Source organism: Numenius arquata, chromosome 6 (genome assembly GCF_964106895.1).
Source record: "Numenius arquata chromosome 6, bNumArq3.hap1.1, whole genome shotgun sequence".
Classification (NCBI taxonomy): Eukaryota; Metazoa; Chordata; class Aves; order Charadriiformes; family Scolopacidae; genus Numenius; species Numenius arquata.
In genome coordinates this window covers 2107788-2126001 of record NC_133581.1, presented here as the reverse complement: position 1 = coordinate 2126001, position 18214 = coordinate 2107788, and the positions used below count along the sequence as shown (strand labels likewise).

Here is an 18214-nt window from a genome sequence, read left to right as displayed (position 1 = left end):
GCAAACGTCCCCTGCCCAGGGGGTGGCCACACACACGGGGGCAGCGGGCAGGGTCCATCCCACTGGCCACTGGGCATGGGGCCAGCCCTGCCCACCCTGGGGCCTCCTGGGGCCGGTTGCTGGGCTGGGACACACTGCCCCGCGGCCACCAGTGCCCCACGGATCCTCGGTGTCACCGCCTGCCCCACGGCCAGGGGGCCATGCAGATCCTGACGTGCCCGGGCCAGCTGCGGCGGCTGGAGGAGGCCCTGCGGAGGAGCCTGCCCGCCACCCTGCCGGTGACAGGGACCCTGGGGACCCCCCTGTTTCCCCCCCCCCCCCCAAACCCCCTGGTGACAGGGACCCCAGGACCCCCCCCACCTCATCCCCCTGCCCTGCTGGTGTCGAGGACCCTGGGGACACTCTTGCTTCTCCCCCTGCAGTGACAGTGACCCTAGGAACCCCTGTTCCTCCCTGCTGCCCTACCGGTGACGGAGACCCTGGGGACCCCCCCCGTTTCCCCCTTCCCCCTCCCAGCACTGCTGGTGACAGGGATCCCGGGGACCCACCACTTCCCCCCCCCGCCATGCCGGTGACCCCCCCCACCTGCCTCCCTACTTACCCTGCTGGTGACAGGGACCCTGGGGACCCCTGTCCCCTCTGTCCCCTCCATGCTGCTGATGGGGTCTCCAGGGTCCCCTCTGCCCTCCCCACCCAGTACTACTGGTGACAGGGACCCCAGGGACTTCCATGCCCTCCCCTCCATCCTTCCAGTCGTGGGGACTCTGGTGGCCCTGGGGACACCTGTGCCTACCCCCCGTCAAGCCCTGTTGGTGACAGGGACACCGGGCTGGTCCCCACACGGCACCCTGGCCCCCCACACCGATGGAAGCTGGCAACAGCCGGGCACCGTGGGGGGACAGAGGGACCCATCACAGCGCCCCCCCCCCCCCCCAGCCCCGTGTGCCCCCCACCCAGCGCTGACCCCATCCTACAGGTCCTGGGGACCGTGATGACGGTGGCACGGGGCAACCCGGCCGCCCACGAGGTGCTGGTGGACTCCTGGCCCCATTTCGGTGTCGTCCTCACCCGCTTGCGACCAGAGGTGCTGTTCCGGCTGCCCCACACACACCATGGTGCCCGGGGTGTGTGTGTGTGTGTGTGTGACACTACACTGAGACCCTGTGTCCCCGTCCCCCCCAGGAGCACAAGGACCCCCAGGACTTCTATTCCAACCAGTTAACGGTGTACTACCAGGATGAGGGGGCCTGGCAGGAGTTACTGGGGGGCACCCAAGCACTGGACTGGACCCGGGCCTTCCAGATGCACGGTAAGACTGGCACGGGGAGGTGTGTATGGGAGGGGGGGACACACGACAACGACACCCAGGCACCCCCCTCCTGCCCGTGGTGTCCCCATGGCTGAGGGCGCTGCCCCAGGGATGCAGGAGGGGATGTACGAGGCCGTGCGCCGGGCGGCCGATGCCAAGGGGCTGCGGCTGGAGACGCACCGGTACCAGGCGCTGCTGAGCCCCCGGCCCCCCCAGCCCCGCACGCAGTGAGTGCAGGGACACCGGGGTGGGGGGGACGGGGGGACAGGGTGGCACCAAGGGGCCCAGTCACATCCCTGGGTGATACGGGAGGTCCCTGGGGGCGGTACGGGGGTCCCAGTCACAGCCCTGGGTGACACAGGGGTCTCCAAGCACATCCCTGGGTGGCACAAAGGTCCCCGAACACATTCCTGGGTGGCACAGGGGTCTCCAAGAACAATCCTGGGTGGTACAGGGGTCCCAGTCACATCCCTGGGTGGCACAGGGGATCCCAGTCCAATCTCTGGGTGGCACAAGGGTCCCCAAGCACATCCCTGGGTGGCACAGGGGTCCCTGAGCACATGCCTGCGTGGCACCAAGGGTCCCAGTCACATTCTTGGGTGGCACAAGGGTCCCCAAACACATCCTTGGGTGGCACAGGGGTCCCTGAGCACGTCCCTGGGTGGCACCAAGGGTCCCAGTCACTTCCTTGGGTGGCACGAGGGTCCCCAAATACATCCCTTGGTGGCACCAAGGGTCCCAGTCACATCCCTGGGTGGCATGGTGGGTTCCCCATCCCATCCCATCCCATCCCATCCCATCCCATCCCATCCCATCCCAGGGTGCAGCAGCTCCCCCCGTGCCTTTCCTTCCCCACTGCAGGCTGCCCCCGGGACTCCGCCTGTCCCCCGTGTCCCCGTCCCACGTCCCGCTGCTCAACGCCACCTGGGGCTTCGGGGGCAATGCCCGCAGCCGGCGGTTCCTGCTGGGGCTGGTGCAGACCCTGCCCAGCGCCTGCCTGCTGGGACCCCGCGGCCGCCCCGTCTCCTGGAGCCTGGTGGACCCCCTGGGCTGCCTCAGCCACGGCTACACGTTGCCCGCCTGGCGCGGCCAAGGGTTGAGCGGGGTGACGCTGGGTGCCCTGGGCCGGCAGCTGCACGCCCGCGGCTTCCCCGTTTATTTGGGGGTGCTGCCCCAAAACACCCCCTCGCAGCGGGCCGTCCGCGCCGTGGGGTTTCTCCCCCAGCCTGGCACCTTCTACACCCTGGTGGTCACCCCCCAGTAGTGGGATGGGGGGAACGGGGGGGGGGTGCCCACGGCTGCGGGCATAAGGGTTGGGGGGTACATACACACACACACACACACACACACACACACACCCCGGGATGAGGGTACCCAGGGGAACGGCTGTGGAGGGAGGGGGGTGTGTGTCTAAGATGGGGTTACCCGAGCCTAGGGGGTCCTGGCTGCCCACCATGCCACCCATCACTCAGGTGGGACCACCCTGACCCCCCCCCACACACACCCCCCCGAGCTCAGAGGCGGTGGCAGCGACCTGTTCACTCTGGGCCCTACTGATGGTGTGTTGTCGTCCCCCCCCCGCCCCCCCCCCCCAGGGCTCCTGGGGCAGAGGGAGGGGCTGCTGGAGAAAGGCTTTTATTCGTTCATACAAGAATAGATCTTCTGCAATAAATACCCCAATAAATAACATCTCCAATAAATAAACACTCATAGACGCACCGGGACAGCGGCCCTGGGGCCCCGCCCACCACGAGGTTGCTAGGCAACCGCGGGAGGGGGGGCGTGGCTTGGGCACAGAGGGGGCGGGGCCTGTTGCAGGGAGGAGGCGGGGCTTGTTACACAGGCTGGTGAGCGGGGGAGAGGGGGGGCCTATAGCCAGCCGGGGAAGGGGGCGGAGCCTATCGCTCCCGGGGGCGGGGCTTGCTGCGGGGTGGGGCGGGGCTTATTCGGGGGTGTTGGTCCTTTCGGTGGTGGGCGGGGCTTATCGCTGCCGTGGGGCAGGGGGAGGAGCCTGGTGTGCGTCACCTGGCCCCACGGGTGTGGGGACAACGGGGCAGGGGAGTGAAAGGGGGGGGTCAGCCGGGTGGGGTGGGCACGGCATGGCGGTGGGGACACCGTGGTGGCACCACCCCCTGCCTCAAGGCACAGGCGGTGGGGACGTGAGGTGGCTTTGGTGGCACTTCGGGGACAGGAGCACCATTCCTCAAGGGACGCTGGTGATGGAGGTGGGGGCACAAGTGGCTTTGGTGGCACTTCGGGGACAGGAGCACCATTTCTCAAGGGATGCTGGTGATGGAAGGGGGACACACGGGTGGCTTTGGTGTCACTTTGGGGTCAGGAACCCCATCTCTCCAGGCACAGTGTGGTGATGGTGGGGCTATGGGGTGGTGTTGGTGGCACTTGGGGTCAGAAGACCCATCCCACAAGGCACAGTGTGGTGACGTGGCATGGCTATGGTGGCACCTGAGGTCAGGAGCACCATTTCTCAAGGGACACTGGTAATGGAGGGGGGACACAGGTGGCTTTGGTGGCACTTTGGGGTCAGGAGCCCCGTCTCTCCAGGCACACTGTGGTGATGGTGGGGCTGTGGGGTGGTGTTGGTGGCACTTGGGGTCAGAAGACCCATCCCACAAGGCACAGCGTGGTGACAGAGAGGATGTGAGGTGGCTTTGGTGGCACTTGGGGTCAGGACCCCCATCCCTTAAGGCACAGTGTGGTGATGGTGGGGCTGTGGGGTTGCTGTGGTGGCACTTTGGGTTCAGGAGCCCCATCTCTCAAGGCACAATGAGGTGATGATGAGGATGTGGGGTGGCTGTGGTGGCACTTGGGGTCAGGAGAGCTATCTCTCAAGGCACAATGAGGTGACGGAGAGGGGATATGAGTGGCTTTGGTGGCACTTTGGGGTCAGGACCCCCGTCCCTTAAGGCACAGTGTGGTGATGGTGGGGCTGTGGGGTGGCTTTGGTGGCACTTTGGGTCAGGAGCCCCATCCCACAAGGCACAGCGAGGTGGTGGTGGGGGGACACGTGGTGGCCTGTTGGGGTGAGGAGCCCCATCCCCGTCCCGAGAGGGGACATTGGAGGGGAAAGGGGGGGAGGGGGGGGGGGGGGGGGGGGCGCTCAGAAGCCCCTCGCCTCCAGGCGCAACGTCACCACGGCAGGTGGCACCTTCTTCTTGAGGCGGTTGAAGTCCTTGGCCGAGCGCCACAGCCAGGTCTGCAGCTCCTTCAGCAACCAGAAATCATCCATCTTCTTGAGGAAGTCATTGGGGGCCACGGGGGTGCCGGGGGGGCCGGCGGGGGGGCCGGCGGGGCCGGCGGGCAAGGGGTAACCCAAGGAGGACATGACGCCGGCGATGCTGAGCACCAACCCTTGAAGGCTGGAGCAGAAGTGGCCCAGGCGGTGCCTCAGCTCGGCGGTGCCCGCCTGCCCGTCCAGCGCCCGTAGGTAGCAGAGGAGGCGGCTGTAGGCCCGGTAGTTGGCGGCCAACCGGGCGTTATCGGTCAAGCCCCGCCACAGGTCCAAGTCCACCGTGGCGCTGGGCACCCGCTCGGCCCGCGCCAGCCGCGGGGGGTTGAAGTCGGGCTCATTGAAGGGGGGGCCCAGGTAGTTCAGCTGCAAGGGAGCAGGGAGGGGGGACACACACTGAGGACTCATCTTCGGTCTCCATGGCACGCCGCCTGCCATCTCCCAAGTCCCCGTGCTCACCATAGCCCCAGTCTCCACGTCCTCCTCATCCCAGGTCTCCATATCTTCATGCCCACCATAGCCCCGGTCTCCACGTCCCCCTCGTCCCAGGTCTCCATATCTTCATGCCCACCATAGCCCCGGCCTCCACGTCCCCCTCATCCCAGGTCTCCATATCTTCATGCCCACCATAGCCCCGGCCTCCACGTCCCCCTCATCCCAGGTCTCCGTATCTTCATGCCCACCATAGCCCCGGCCTCCACGTCCCCCTCATCCCAGGTCTCCGTATCTTCATGCCCACCATAGCCCCGGTCTCCATGTCCCCCTCATCCCAGGTCTCCACATCCTCATGTTCACCATGTACCCAGTCTCCATGTCCCCTACATCCCAGGTCTCAGTGTCCCCCAGCTGGACATGCCCACCACGTCCCCTTCCTTTTAATGTCCCTGGTCTCCATGCCCACCATGTCCCCCTACCTGCATACCATGTCCCCCAGGTGGATGTGCCCACCATGTCCTAGGTCTCCATGTCCCCCAGGTGAACGTGCTCAACATGTCCCATGTCCCACATCCCCCAGGTGGACCTGCCCATGTTCCAGGTCCCATGGCCCCCAGGTGAACGTGCCCATGTTCCAGGTCCCATGTCCCCCAGCTGGACATGCCCACCACATCCCAGGTCTCTGTGTCCCTCAGGTGGACATGACCACCACGTCCCGAGTCCCATGTCCCCCAGGCGGACGTGCCCACCATGTCCTGAGTCCCATGTCCCCCAAGTGCATGTGCCCACCATGTCCCAGGTCCCACATCCCCCAGCTGGACGTGCCCACCATGTCCCAAGTCCCATGTCCCCCAAGTGCATGTGCCCACCATGTCCCAGGTCTCTCCATCTCCCTCCCACCCACGTCCCCCTCCCCACCACTCACCCCATCCCCTCTCACGGTGCCCACAGCTCAGCAGACCTGGAGACACCCATGGGTGGGGTGGAGCCCCCGCAGCCCCACGTCACCCCTTGGCACCCCGGGTGCCGGCACCACGGAAGGCTGAGCCGGGGGCAGGTCAGGGCAGGGACGGGGGAGCTGGGTGCCGCCGGCGGGCAGGGAGAGGCAGCTGCCTGCACCCCTGCCTGCCCATGAGACATTTCCTTGGCCCCCGGCACGGGCGCAGCCGGGCACGGCAAAGGGGGGGGGGGGGGGCGGGGGAACAGGACACCCACAGCCCCCGGGGAGGGCGGGTGGCAGCGGCACCGCTGGCACCGGGCACGTGAGGGCCACCACCACCTCAGCCGCAACGGCGGGGCGTGCTGTGGCACACGCGTGTCCGGGAGACACGGCAAGGAGGCAGATGCACACGTGTGTGCGAGGACAGCGATGCACACACATGCGTGTTTGTGCAGGCACTGGTGCACATGTATGTGCGGGAACACATGTGCGGGAGCACATGTGCGGGCACACTGACACACACATGTATGTGCAGGAATGCATGTGCAAGTACACAGACACATATATGTGCAGGAATGCATGTACAGGCACACTGACACACATGTATGTGCAGGAACGCATGTGCAGGTACACAGACACACATATGTGCAGGAATGCATGTACAGGCACACTAACACACATATATGTGCAGGAATGCATGTGCAGGCACACTGACACACATGTATGTGCAGGAATGCATGTGCAGGTACACAGACACACATATGTGCAGGAATGCATGTACAGGCACACTGACACACATGTATGTGCAGGAACGCATGTGCAGGTACACAGACACACACATGTACGTGCAGGAATGCATGTGCAGGCACACAGATGCACACGTATGTGCGGGCACACTGATGTACATGTATGTGCAAACATGCATGTGTAGCCACACTGATGCACAAGCACACATGTACGTGCAGGCACACGTGTGAAGGCACACTGATGCACACATACATACATGGATGTGCAGGCACACCAATGCATACACACATATGTGTGTACAGGCACATGTATGCAGACACACTGATGCACACACACACGTATGTACAGGCACACCAATGTGCACACGCACACATATGTATAGGCACTCTAATCCATACACACACATATGTGCAGGCACATGTATGTGCAAGCACACCAGTCCACACACACGTATGTGCAGGTACATGCAGGCAGGCACACCAATGCACACACACTTGTATGTGCAGGCACAGCAACACACATACATGTATGTGCAAGCACACCAGTGCGCACACACATGTAGGTACAGGCACATGTATGTGCAGGCACACCACACACACACATATGTGCAGACACACGTATGCAGACACACTAACGCACACGCCTGTGCAGGCACACACGTGTGCAGCCACACCAACGCACACCCACTCGTGTGCACCCCCTCACCCTGCCGCTGCCCTGGGCTGGGCTGGGGGGGTGGGGGGGGTGTCCCCAGGGTGTCCCCAGCTGGTGGCAATGGGGTGGCCGCTCCCTTCCCTTCCCCACGGGGATGGGGGCGCCGCCCCACATCGCACCCCCATGCCATGGCGTGGAGGGGGGGCACGGTGCCAAGCAGCGGGTGGGCTCTATACCCCTTCCAGTGACCCCCCCCCTCACCCCCCAACCATCCAGGGCATCTCCGGGGGGGGGGGGGGGGAGGGAGCCGGGCAGGGGGATGAGGGGGATGATGGACAGCGGGACCCCCTTAGGGTGTCATGGGGTGGGGGGGGTGGGGGGGCACGGTGCCAAGCAGCGGGTGGGCTCTATACCCCCTCCAGTGACCCCCCCCCTTCACCCCCCAACCATCCAGGGCATCTCCGGGGGGGGGGGGGGGTGGTGTGTGGAGCCGGGCAGGGGGATGATGGACAGCGGGACCCCCTTAGGGTGTCATGGGGTAGGTTGGGGGGGGTGGGGGGGGTGGAGAAAGGGAGGGGATGTTCAGCATGGGTGACCCCCCCCCCCCCCCCCCCCCCCCCGTCTACTCACATAGGTGCCGGCGAGGGTGCGGAGCTGGTGCTCCAGGTAACGGGTCAGGTCGTAGGTCTTCTGGATGGACTGGCCGGCGCCCAGCTCCTCGGTGCAGTTCAGGGCGGGCAGCGCCGGCAGGTTGCAGAGCGCGGCGCACAGGAAGGTGAAGATCCCCCAAGAGTCTCCTGCGGGGGACACCAGAGGTTGCGGGGGACACATGGGCACGAAGGGGACAGGGAGATGTTGGCTATGGGTGGGCTGCTCTGTTGTTCGGCTCCGGTGCCACCCTGCGGGGACAGCCAGCTGCAAGTGGGGAAACTGAGGCACGGGAGGGCGGAGTGTGGTGGGATCATGGGGCACCCACACCTGCGACAGGGCAGCTCTGCACCTTCCCTGGCACAGGGCAGCTCAGTGTCACCCTGGCACCAAGCAGCCCAGCGTCCCCCCCCAGCACTGGGCAGCTCAGTGTCCCCCCTGGCACAGGGCAGCTTGGCATCCCCCCCCCAGCACAGGGCAGCTCAGTGTCCCCCCCGGCACTGGGCAGCTCAGCATCTCTGTGGGCACCAGGCAGCTCAGTGTGTCCCCCCCGGCACAGAGCAGCTCAGTGTCCCCCCAGCACCGGGCAACTCAGTGTCCCCCCCCAGCACAGAGCAGCTCAGCATCCCTGTGGGCACAGGGCAGCTCAGTGTCACCCTGGCACCAAGCAGCCCGTTGTCCCCCCCCGGCACTGGGCAGCTCAGCATCTGTGTGGGTACCAGGCAGCTCAGTGCCGTCTGCCCCCCCCCCGGCAAAGAGCAGCTCAGCATCCCTGCGGGCACAGAGCAGCTCAGTGTGCCCCCCCCGCCGGCACAGAGCAGCTCAGCATCCCTGCGGGCACAGAGCAGCTCAGTGTGCCCCCCCCCGCCGGCACAGAGCAGTTCAGCATCCCTGCGGGCACAGAGCAGCTCAGTGTGCCCCCCCCGCCGGCACAGAGCAGCTCAGCATCCCTGCGGGCACAGAGCAGCTCAGTGTGCCCCCCCCCCGCCGGCACAGAGCAGTTCAGCATCCCTGCGGGCACAGAGCAGCTCAGTGTGCCCCCCCCGCCGGCACAGAGCAGCTCAGCATCCCTGCGGGCACAGAGCAGCTCAGTGTGCCCCCCCCCGCCGGCACAGAGCAGCTCAGCATCCCTGCGGGCACAGAGCAGCTCAGTGTCCCCCCCGCCTTGGCACCGGGCAACTCAGCACCTTCCCAGGCACCGGGCAGCTCATGCCTTGGCACAAGCAGGGCAGCGCTGGGAGCACGGAGCGATGCCGTGGGCACGGCCGGTGCACCGGGGACCTCCCCCCCCGCCCTTTTCCTTGCCACGTTGACCCCCCCCCCAACCAGCACCACCGAGCCCGGGCTCCCCTCCGTGCGCTCCCGCCCGCCGCTGCAGCAACAATCCTTTATATGGTCTGGAGCGAGAGCGGCTCGCGGGGCTCCCGCCGGGACGGCACGGCCGGGTTATATTTGGGCACGGAGACTCACCCACCATCGATGCCGGGGCGGGCTGGGCATCCCACGGGGCTACCAGACCTTCCCCCGGCCGTGGGGAACTAAAGGGGGCTGGGACAGGGACACCCCCCCCACACACCACCAAGGGTGGCCGGGGCGTGGGGTGACCTTTGCTAAAAGCTGCCGGAAACCACTGGCCGGGGTGTCCCCCCCCCCCCCCCCCCCCACCCCACCCCAGCCCCGTCATCGTCCCCTGACGTCAGGGCGGCCTAACGAGCTCCGGCCTCGTTAGCCCGGCGGTTGTGCAAAGGTCACGGCCGGCGGCCAGGATGCTCCCAGCCAACTTGGCACCTCTCGGCAAACGTCGGAGCACGGGCTTCCCGGCAACTCCTCCGCCGGGAGGACCCACCGCCGGCACGGCTCCTCGTCACCGCGGGGCTCCCGGCCTGGGCAGCCCCCGCGGGAAGGCGAGACCGCGCGGGAGCCCCTCGTGCCCTCGCACGTCACCGCTCCCCGTCACCAGCCGCCGGGAGGCTTGGAAACCCGGGGGGGCAGCCAAGCGCCGGTGACGCACGAGGGTCCTTGGGGACATCCCGGCTCTGGGCACGCCAGCCCCACCGCAGCGGGTACCCGGCCGCCCTGTGTCACCGTCACGGGGAGACACCCGGATACAGCAGCCGCTGGGTGTGCAACACCCCTGTGGGTGTACAACGCACTGCTCACGCTGGTGATAACACCCTGTGGGCGTGCAACACACCGTTCACGCCCGCGATACACCCTGCGGGTGTGCAACGTGCTGTTCACACTGTTGATACCCCCTGCGGGTGTGCGACACACCGCGCAGAGCGGTGACACACCGTATAGGTGTGCCATACACCGTGCAGGAGTGTCACGGGCCACACACGCATGCGACACGCCGTGCACGTGTGGGATGCACCATGCAGGTGTGTCGATGCACACTGCGCAGGGGTGTGACACACTGCGCACACGTGATGCACTGCAAAGGCGTGTGACACCGTGTGACACACCATGCATGCATGACATACCGTGTGACGCACTGTGTGTGTAACACACTATGCACGTGTGACACACTGTTTGACACGCCATGCATTCATATGATGTGGCACACACGTGACGTCCTGCAAAGGTGTGTGACACACCATGCATGTGTGACACACCATGTGTGTGACACACCATGCATGCACGAGATACTGTGTGACACACTGTGCACGTGTGACACACTGTGTTTGATACGCCACGCATTCATATGATGTGGCAAACATGCGTGACATCCCGCGAAGGTGTGTGGCACACTGTGCACGCGTGACACACCGTGCATGCGTGACACACCGTCTAAGCGTGCGACACACCATACATGTATGACATACCCTGTGTGACACACTGCACGCGTGACACACTGTGTTTGACATGCCATGCATTCATATGATGTAGCAAACACGCGTGATGTACCACGAAGTTGTGTGACACAGTGCATGCATGACACACCGTGTGTGTGACACACCGTACATGTATGACATACCATGTGTGACACACCACGCATGCATGACACACCACATGTGTGACACACCACATGTGTGACACGCCATGCACGCGTGTGATGCTCCACACACGCGTGACGCACCCACAAGGCGTGTGACACACCGTGCCCACCTGTGACACACGGCACATGCCAGCACAGGCAGCCCGTGGGCTAATCCCGGCCCTGGGCGGTTGCCCCGACACGCAGCCGTGCCCGGCGCTGGGCACGTGCAGCCGCTTGCCCGTGGCCGGGCCCCGGCGCGTGGAGCGTGCGTGCGAACGTGCGTGGGACGGGCGATGGGGACGGGGAGGGCGGGGGGGGCCCGTGGCGGTGACTCACCCACCCCCGGGTGTTTGCTTTGGCCGAGACCCCGGCACCGCGGGGCTGGCCGGACCCTCGCCCGCCACCGGCTCGAGTTTCCAGCGCGGGATTTACACCAGCCCTGGGCCAGCGGCGGCCAAAGCAAACACAGCCCCGGGGGCCGGAGGGCGGGGGGGGCGAGAAGGGCTGGTGGTGGGGGGGACACCCGGGGATGGCAGGGACGAGACGGGGATGGAGCCACCGGCAGCGCCCAGGCAGGTGGCCGGGGCACGGGGTGGGGGAGCAGGAGGAAGAGGAGGAGGGAGGAAGGGCACGGGGAGGTGGATGGGTGGTGGCCAGGAGGTGGTGGGATGCACGACTGGCTGTGGCACAGTGGTGGCCACGGCACAGCGGTGGCACGGACATGGCCACGGCACAGCACTGTGGGTGGCACAATGGTGGCCACGGCACAGTGGTGGCACGGACGTGGCCACGGCACAGCACTGTGGGTGGCACAATGGTGGCCACGGCACAGCGGTGGCACAGACGTGGCCACGGCACAGCATGGGTGGCACAATGGTGGCCACGGCACAGCATGGGTGGCATGGACGTGGCCACGGCACAGCATGGGTGGCACAATGGTGGCCACGGCACAGCAATGTGGGTGGCACAGCAGTGATGGTGGCCACGGCACAGCGGTGGCACAGACATGGTGATGGCACGGCGGTGGCACAGACCTGGCCATGGCACAGCAATGCGGGTGGCACGGCAGTGACGGTGGCCACAGCCCAGCGGTGGCAGTGGCCCAACCGTGCCGGCTGCCCCGCGGAGCACCGGCTCTCCCTCGCCCACCCCGGTGACGGCGGCTCGACGCTGGGCGGAAAAACGTCTGGGCACCGGCACAGACAATGGCGGCGGCGGTGGCCCGGCGGGGAGGAGGGAGCCGCGGGGCCGGCACAGCTGGATCCCGGTGACGTCGGAGAGGAAGAACCCCAGGGTTTCAAAACCGGCCCTGGAGCTCGGCCAGGATGCTCCCGGCCCACGTAAGCAGCTCACGGCGTGGCTGCCCCGGGGTCACCCGCTCGGCTGGGGGAGCCGGGGCGGCTGGGGACACGGGAGCGGGCACCGCGCTGCCGGTGCCGAGGGGGCTGCGGCGTGCGGCAGGACCCACGGAGGGGGGTGGGCAGGACCCACCGGAGATGCCACCAGCATCCCCCAGCCACGTGGCGACGGGGAATGTTGGTGGGATGCCCATAGAGTCACGCCAGCGGGACCCTTGCCCGCCCCCCCCCCCCCTCCCCACCGCTGGCCAGACCTCCCCGGCCAGTAGCCGAGGTGGGAGAGCAGCCGCCGCCACGGTGCCGGGTGAGCTGTTCCCCGGGCATGCTGTGGGCAGAGCCACGGAGGTCAAGGGCAACCACAAGCCGCCCAAGAGCCGCTTTCCCGAAACCCTCGTGGGCAAAGCGGCGCCCGGGGCGGGGGCGGCAAGGATGGGGAATTTGGGGGGGGGGGGGGGGGGGGGGGGGGGGGGGGGGGGGGGGGGGGGGGGGGGAAAGGAGGGGGGGCATCCTCACACCGGAGCTCCCCCCCCCCCCGCCCTCCTCCCTCCCCAACCCCCGGGGCAACGGCACGGAGCCGAGCTGGCCCCCGGCACCGCGGCGGGAGCCGCGGTATCTGATGGGCCGGTGTCCAGCGGTGAGAGGAGCCCCATCCCACCCCGCGGGCCCCATCCCGGCGCTGGCTCGTCTGGGAGGCCAGCCCGGGAGGTCCCGAGGTGGCCAGGCGTGACCACTGCACTGAGGACAAAGTAGCCCTGCCTTCGGGCAAGGCAGGGAGCGGGCAGCCATCCTGGCCAAACTGCGGCACTAACCCTTCCCCGGGCACCATCACCGGGCGGTTTGGTAGCCCAAGGTGGCAGCCGGCCCCTGCCCGCTCCTCCCGCCCGTCCGGGAGTGGGTGACGCTCAGGGACACAAGGACAGACACCTCCGTGTCTCCAGGCTGCTGGCATTTAACCCTGCCGGGGCTGGGGAGGTGACACGGTGGCATCGGGCGGCAGCAGCCCGGCAGAGCGGGGCCGTGAGGACGCTCAGGATGTGCGTGTGTCCCGCAGAGGGACATCGGCAGTCCCCCCGCGCTGATGGGAAGGACACACGTGTCCCTGGCTCCCCCACAGCGGCCACGGCCCCTGTGGTGGGGTCCCCATCCTGTCCCATCCCATCATGTCATTTCATCTCACCTCATCCCATCTCATTCCACCATCCCACCCCATCCCACCATCCCATCCCATCTCTCATCCCATCCCATAATCTCATCCCATTTCAATCCCATCATCCCATCCCACCCCATTTAATCTCATCCCATCACATCTCATCTCATCCCATCCATATCTCATCCCATTTCATCCCATCATCCCATCCCACCCATTTAATCTTATCCCATCCCATCTCATCTCATCCACCATCCCACCCCATTTTAATCTTATCCCATCCCATCTCATCTCATCCCACCATCCCATCCCATCCCGTATCTCATCCTATATCTCATCTCATCCCATCCCACCTCATCCCACCATCCCATCCCATGTCATCCCACCATCCCATCTCATCTCATCCCATCTCATCTCATCCCTTCTCATCCCACCATCCCATCTCATCCCATCCCACCATCCCATCTCATCCCTTCTCATCCCACCATCCCATCTCATCCCATCCCACCATCCCATCTCATCTCATCCCTTCTCATCCCACCATCCCATCTCATTCATCCTTCTCATCCCACCATCCCATCTCATCCCATCCCACCATCCCATCTCATCCCATCCCACCATCCCATCTCATCTCATCCCTTCTCATCCCACCATCCCATCTCATCTCATCCCATCATCTCATCTCATCCCATATCTTAACCCATCCCATCCCATGGGATACCACCTGCCTGCTCCCAGCCTGTGCCCCCATCCCATCCCTCTCCACAACCCTCCGGCACCCACCAAAGCCCCTGCCTCCACTCCCGCTGCCCCCCCTGAGCGCCCCCCTATCCCTGCATTGCTCCGGGCGAGCGAAGCCACCGCTGCCGGGTGCGTGCGGGGCCGGGGAGCGGGTGGGGGTGTGGGGGGCCGAGGAGGGGGATCAGGTCCCCGTGTCCTGTCCCCCCCCCCCCGCGCCTCCTCCCCAATCCGGCCGTGCCTGCGCTCGCAGCGCTGAGTGTTTACATCCTGTCTCTTCCGTGTGTTTATAAATGCGGCCGCGCACGGGAGACTCCAGCGAGGCCGTAATTAGCTGGGCCTGGATTTCCCATCCGGCTCCAGCCAACGGCACGATGGAAACACCCCCGCCGGCGAGGTGGGGAGGTGGGGGGGGGGGGGGGGGGCACACGACGGGGGACGTAGGGCCCCCTAATCCTAACCAGACCCCGCCGCCCCGCACGCACAGCCAGCCCGGCACCGGCACGGCACCCACCGGTGGCAACCATGAGCCACTCAAGGGGTCCTGGTTGCCTTCCACCCCTCCCCACGCAGGTCACGGAGCCACGTAGTCCCCCGGACCCACCGGCCAGCCCCCCCGTGGCACCCTCCGGGATTGGGGCGGCGGGGCAGGGGAACCCCCGGTGCCAGCCCGTGTGGCACCGCGGACCCCCGCACGGGGATCCCCCTCCCCATTCCCTGGTGCCTCCGGACCCGCTGCCACCGCTGGGCATGTCACCCGCGGACCCCACCGGGGACAGCCATACCCTGATCCCCCAGACACCCCTACGTCCTCCCAGCACCCCGGCCAAGCCGGGACACCCTCCGTCACCCCCGGGCCACACGCCACCCGGGGCCACGCACCGCCGCGGCACAAGCCGGGCCAGCTGCTGCCCAGATGTGCCGAGGCCAGCGCATCCCTACGTGCTGGCGAGCGAGCGGATCACGGGTACCCTGTGGCCGGGTGGCAACGAGGTGCCATCCCCCGTGGCACCGGGTGCGAGGCGGGGGGGGGGGGGGGCCGGGATGGGATGGAGGGGGGGTGATTTATGGGGCTCTGTGCCACTTAGCAGGGCATAAATCTTCCCCCCCCCCCCCCCCCCATCCCAGCCCGGCCCTGTAAGCAGAGCTCTCCGCGTTTCCCTTCGGAGGCTGCGCCTTAATGCAGCCCAGATGTTCGCCGCCACCGTGCCCTGCTAAATAGGAGCAGGGACACCGGCGCTGCCGTACGTCCCCGAGCCCCGCCGGGGCCAAACGGCCGTGCCACCAACCGGGGGATGCCCCCCCCCCCCCCCCCCAAAAACGGGCAGCGGGGTCAGCGCAGCCGGCGGCGGCCGAGCTCCAGCCCCACGGGCTCGGTGTCCCCTTCCCTGCCCCATCCCGGTGCCAGCCACCGGCCTGGGGTTCGGTTGTGCCACCCCGTCCCGGCCACGTCCATCGTACCCAGCGGGAAAATGGGGGGGGAAAAAGAAGGGGGTGAGGGAGGGCGATGGAACCGCTCGGGATCCCGGCCTGGCTTTTTCCGGTTCCCCGGCGCTCGCCCCGCTTTGCCCATCCTGCGTCACGCCGGCACCGCGGGAGCTGGAGCCAAACACCCGCCACCGGCCCCGGTCCCACCGGCTGGGAGCCGGCGGCACCCACGGTTTGACCTTTTAAGGGTGTTTTTCCAGCATTTTCCCCGTCTTTTCCGGGCGAGGAGCCCCCGACCTTGGTGTGGCGTGGGGCTGGCCAGCCCCCCCCCCCCCCCCCCCCCCCAAACCGTCCCAGCTCTCCCGGACCCCCAAACCACTGAGACCGGGGTAACGAAGCCACCCAGCAGCCGTGACCGGAGCCCTGGGGACACCGACGTTTCCCCGGCACCCCAAAATCCGGAGGAATTCGCCTTCCTCCCGGAGGAATCTCACCCGCTGGGCAAAGGCGTTGGGAAGCAAGTCCCCGAAATACAGCCTGGGGGCAGGAAAAATAATTCTTCCTTCCCCCCCCCCCCTCGCCCCCAACCCCAATCCCTAAATCCATCGACTTTCGTTTTCCTCCCCTCTTGTCAGTCCTGGGGTTTAATTCTCCGTGCTCGGCGGCGGTTCCCTCCCGGTAATCACAAACATGCATGGAAAGAGGGAAGGAGAGAAAGGGAAAAGGAAAAAAAAAAACCCAACAAAAAAAACCCCGAAAAAACCCCAAACCAAAAAAAACCCAAAAAACCCCAAACCAACAACCCCAGAAGGGGGGGGGTGGGGGGGGGGGGAAGTCTTAAATCAATCCCAAAGCCAGACAGACGTTTTAATCACATCAAATTAAAATCAGCAGCGGGCGGCTCGGAAAGGAAAAAAACCACGGCAGGCAGAGCGCAGGCAGCCCCCCCCCGACACCCCCACCCCACTCCCCCCAAAAAAAAGCCCCGTCCGACAGCACCCACCGGCTCCCTCTTACCTGAGAGCTCCCCAGCAACATTTAGCATAGTCGGGGTGCAAAGTTGAGGGGGGGGGGGGTGTTGAGGGGGGGCGGAAGGCGCTGAGGAGGGGGGGTCAGAAGAGCTCCAAAGCTTTTGGGGGGGGGGGGGGGGGCAAAGAAGGGGGGGGCTTGGCTCTTGCTCCGCGCCCCGAGCGGCCGGGCTCGCCTCTGCCCTGGCTGGGTTTATTTTTTATTTTTTTTTTTTTTACGCTCGCTCAGGGCTTTTTATTTCCTTTTTTTTTTTTTTTTTTTTTTCTCCAACCCCCCCTCCCGCCTCGCTCTCTCTTTCCCTATTTGTTTTGGTTTGTGTTTGCTTGGGTGTTAGGTGGAAAAAGGCAAAAAAAAAAAAGGGAAAGAGAAAAGAAAAAAAAAGCAATAAAACCCCCCAAAAAAAAAGGAAAAAAAAAAAAAAAAAAAAAAAAAGCAAAGCTGTCCGGGGGTTGGGTGGTGGTTTTTGGGGTTTTTTTTTTGAGTTTTGTGTGTGTGTGTGTGTGTGTGTACGGTTCGCACCACGCTCCCCGGCTGCCTCGCTCGCCGCCTTTCCACCACCACCACCACCACCGCCCCCCCCCCCCCTTTTCCACCTCCCTTGATTTGCTCTTTTGATTGGTGTCCAGGAATGCAAGAATATAAAAAAAAAAAAAGAAAGGAAAAAAAAAAAAGGAAAAAAAAAAAGCCAGGCGAGCTCGCGATACACCCTCCTCGAGCTGCTGCCTCCCTTCTTTTGCCTTTCCCCCCCCCTTCTTCTTCCCCCCCCCTCCTTCTTTTTTTTTTTTTTTTTTCAAAATTCAAGTGTTAAGCAGAACCAGGTTGCTCTCAAGAATGTATTTGATGCAATTGTACACAAGAGCGGGCTCCATTCATTCCCTCCCTTCTCTCTCCCCCCCCCCCCCCCCTTCCCCGGCCTTCACCCCCCCACCTCCTTTTCCCCCTTTCCCTTTTTCCCTTCCCCTTCTCTCCCCCTTCCCCATCCCCGGGGGTCCCGGTGCCGGGCAGAGGTGGGGAGGCTGAAGCCGAACCCCGTGCCGCGGAAGGCGGTGGTGGAGGGAAGGAGAAAGAAAAAAAAAAAAAAAAAAAAAGGGGGGGGGGGGGTCCCCGGGGGTGCTGCCGGTCGGGCAGGATGGGGGGGACCCCCCCAACACACAACTTTCTCCCTTCCCTTCGCTTCTTTCCCCCCCCCCACCTCCCCTTCCAGGTTCTGGCTCCCGCACGGCTTTTGTTAGTGGCGGGGTCCGGTGCGGGGTCCGGTGCGGGGTGGGGGGGGGGGGAAAGGATAGAAGGAGGAGGGGGGTGGTGGTCTCCTACCTGCTCTCAGCTCCATGCGGGACAGAGGCGGGAGGCGGGGGCGGCGGTGGGTGCGGGTTTTGTGGGATGGGGGGGGTTTCCCGGACGGGCAAGCAGCGGTCCCGCACACCGGACCGGGACTCCGGCTCCATTTGCCGGTCGGAGCCCTCTCGCCTCTTTCTCCTCCCGACGTGCAGAGCCGCCGCCGCAACCGCACGCCGAGAGCCCGGTCCCCCGGGGAAGGAAGGGGGGGGGGGTAGG

The 18214-nt window shown here is 65.5% G+C and overlaps 2 protein-coding genes across 3 annotated transcripts; one reads left to right on the top strand and one right to left on the bottom strand.

The window, feature by feature from the left end:
- Positions 1 to 200: 200 nt before the first annotated feature.
- LOC141466146 (glycine N-acyltransferase-like protein 3) lies at positions 201 to 2573 on the top strand. The gene is made up of 5 exons (XM_074149905.1): positions 201 to 278; positions 977 to 1084; positions 1183 to 1309; positions 1419 to 1536; positions 2171 to 2573. The coding sequence occupies exons 1-5, from the start codon at positions 201 to 203 to the stop codon at positions 2571 to 2573; spliced, it is 834 nt and encodes a 277-aa protein (XP_074006006.1).
- Positions 2574 to 4427: 1854 nt separating this feature from the next.
- CLCF1 (cardiotrophin like cytokine factor 1) lies at positions 4428 to 18097 on the bottom strand. Of its 2 annotated transcripts, none has more exons than XM_074149804.1 (3): positions 17975 to 18097; positions 7963 to 8129; positions 4428 to 4922 (listed from the first exon to the last, which is right to left on the bottom strand). In XM_074149804.1, the coding sequence occupies exons 1-3, from the start codon at positions 17988 to 17990 to the stop codon at positions 4428 to 4430; spliced, it is 678 nt and encodes a 225-aa protein (XP_074005905.1). In that variant the 5' UTR covers positions 17991 to 18097. The 2 variants fall into 2 exon arrangements, with proteins under 2 accessions (XP_074005905.1, XP_074005904.1); XM_074149803.1 differs by lacking the exon at positions 17975 to 18097 and adding an exon at positions 16649 to 16676.
- Positions 18098 to 18214: the final 117 nt, after the last annotated feature.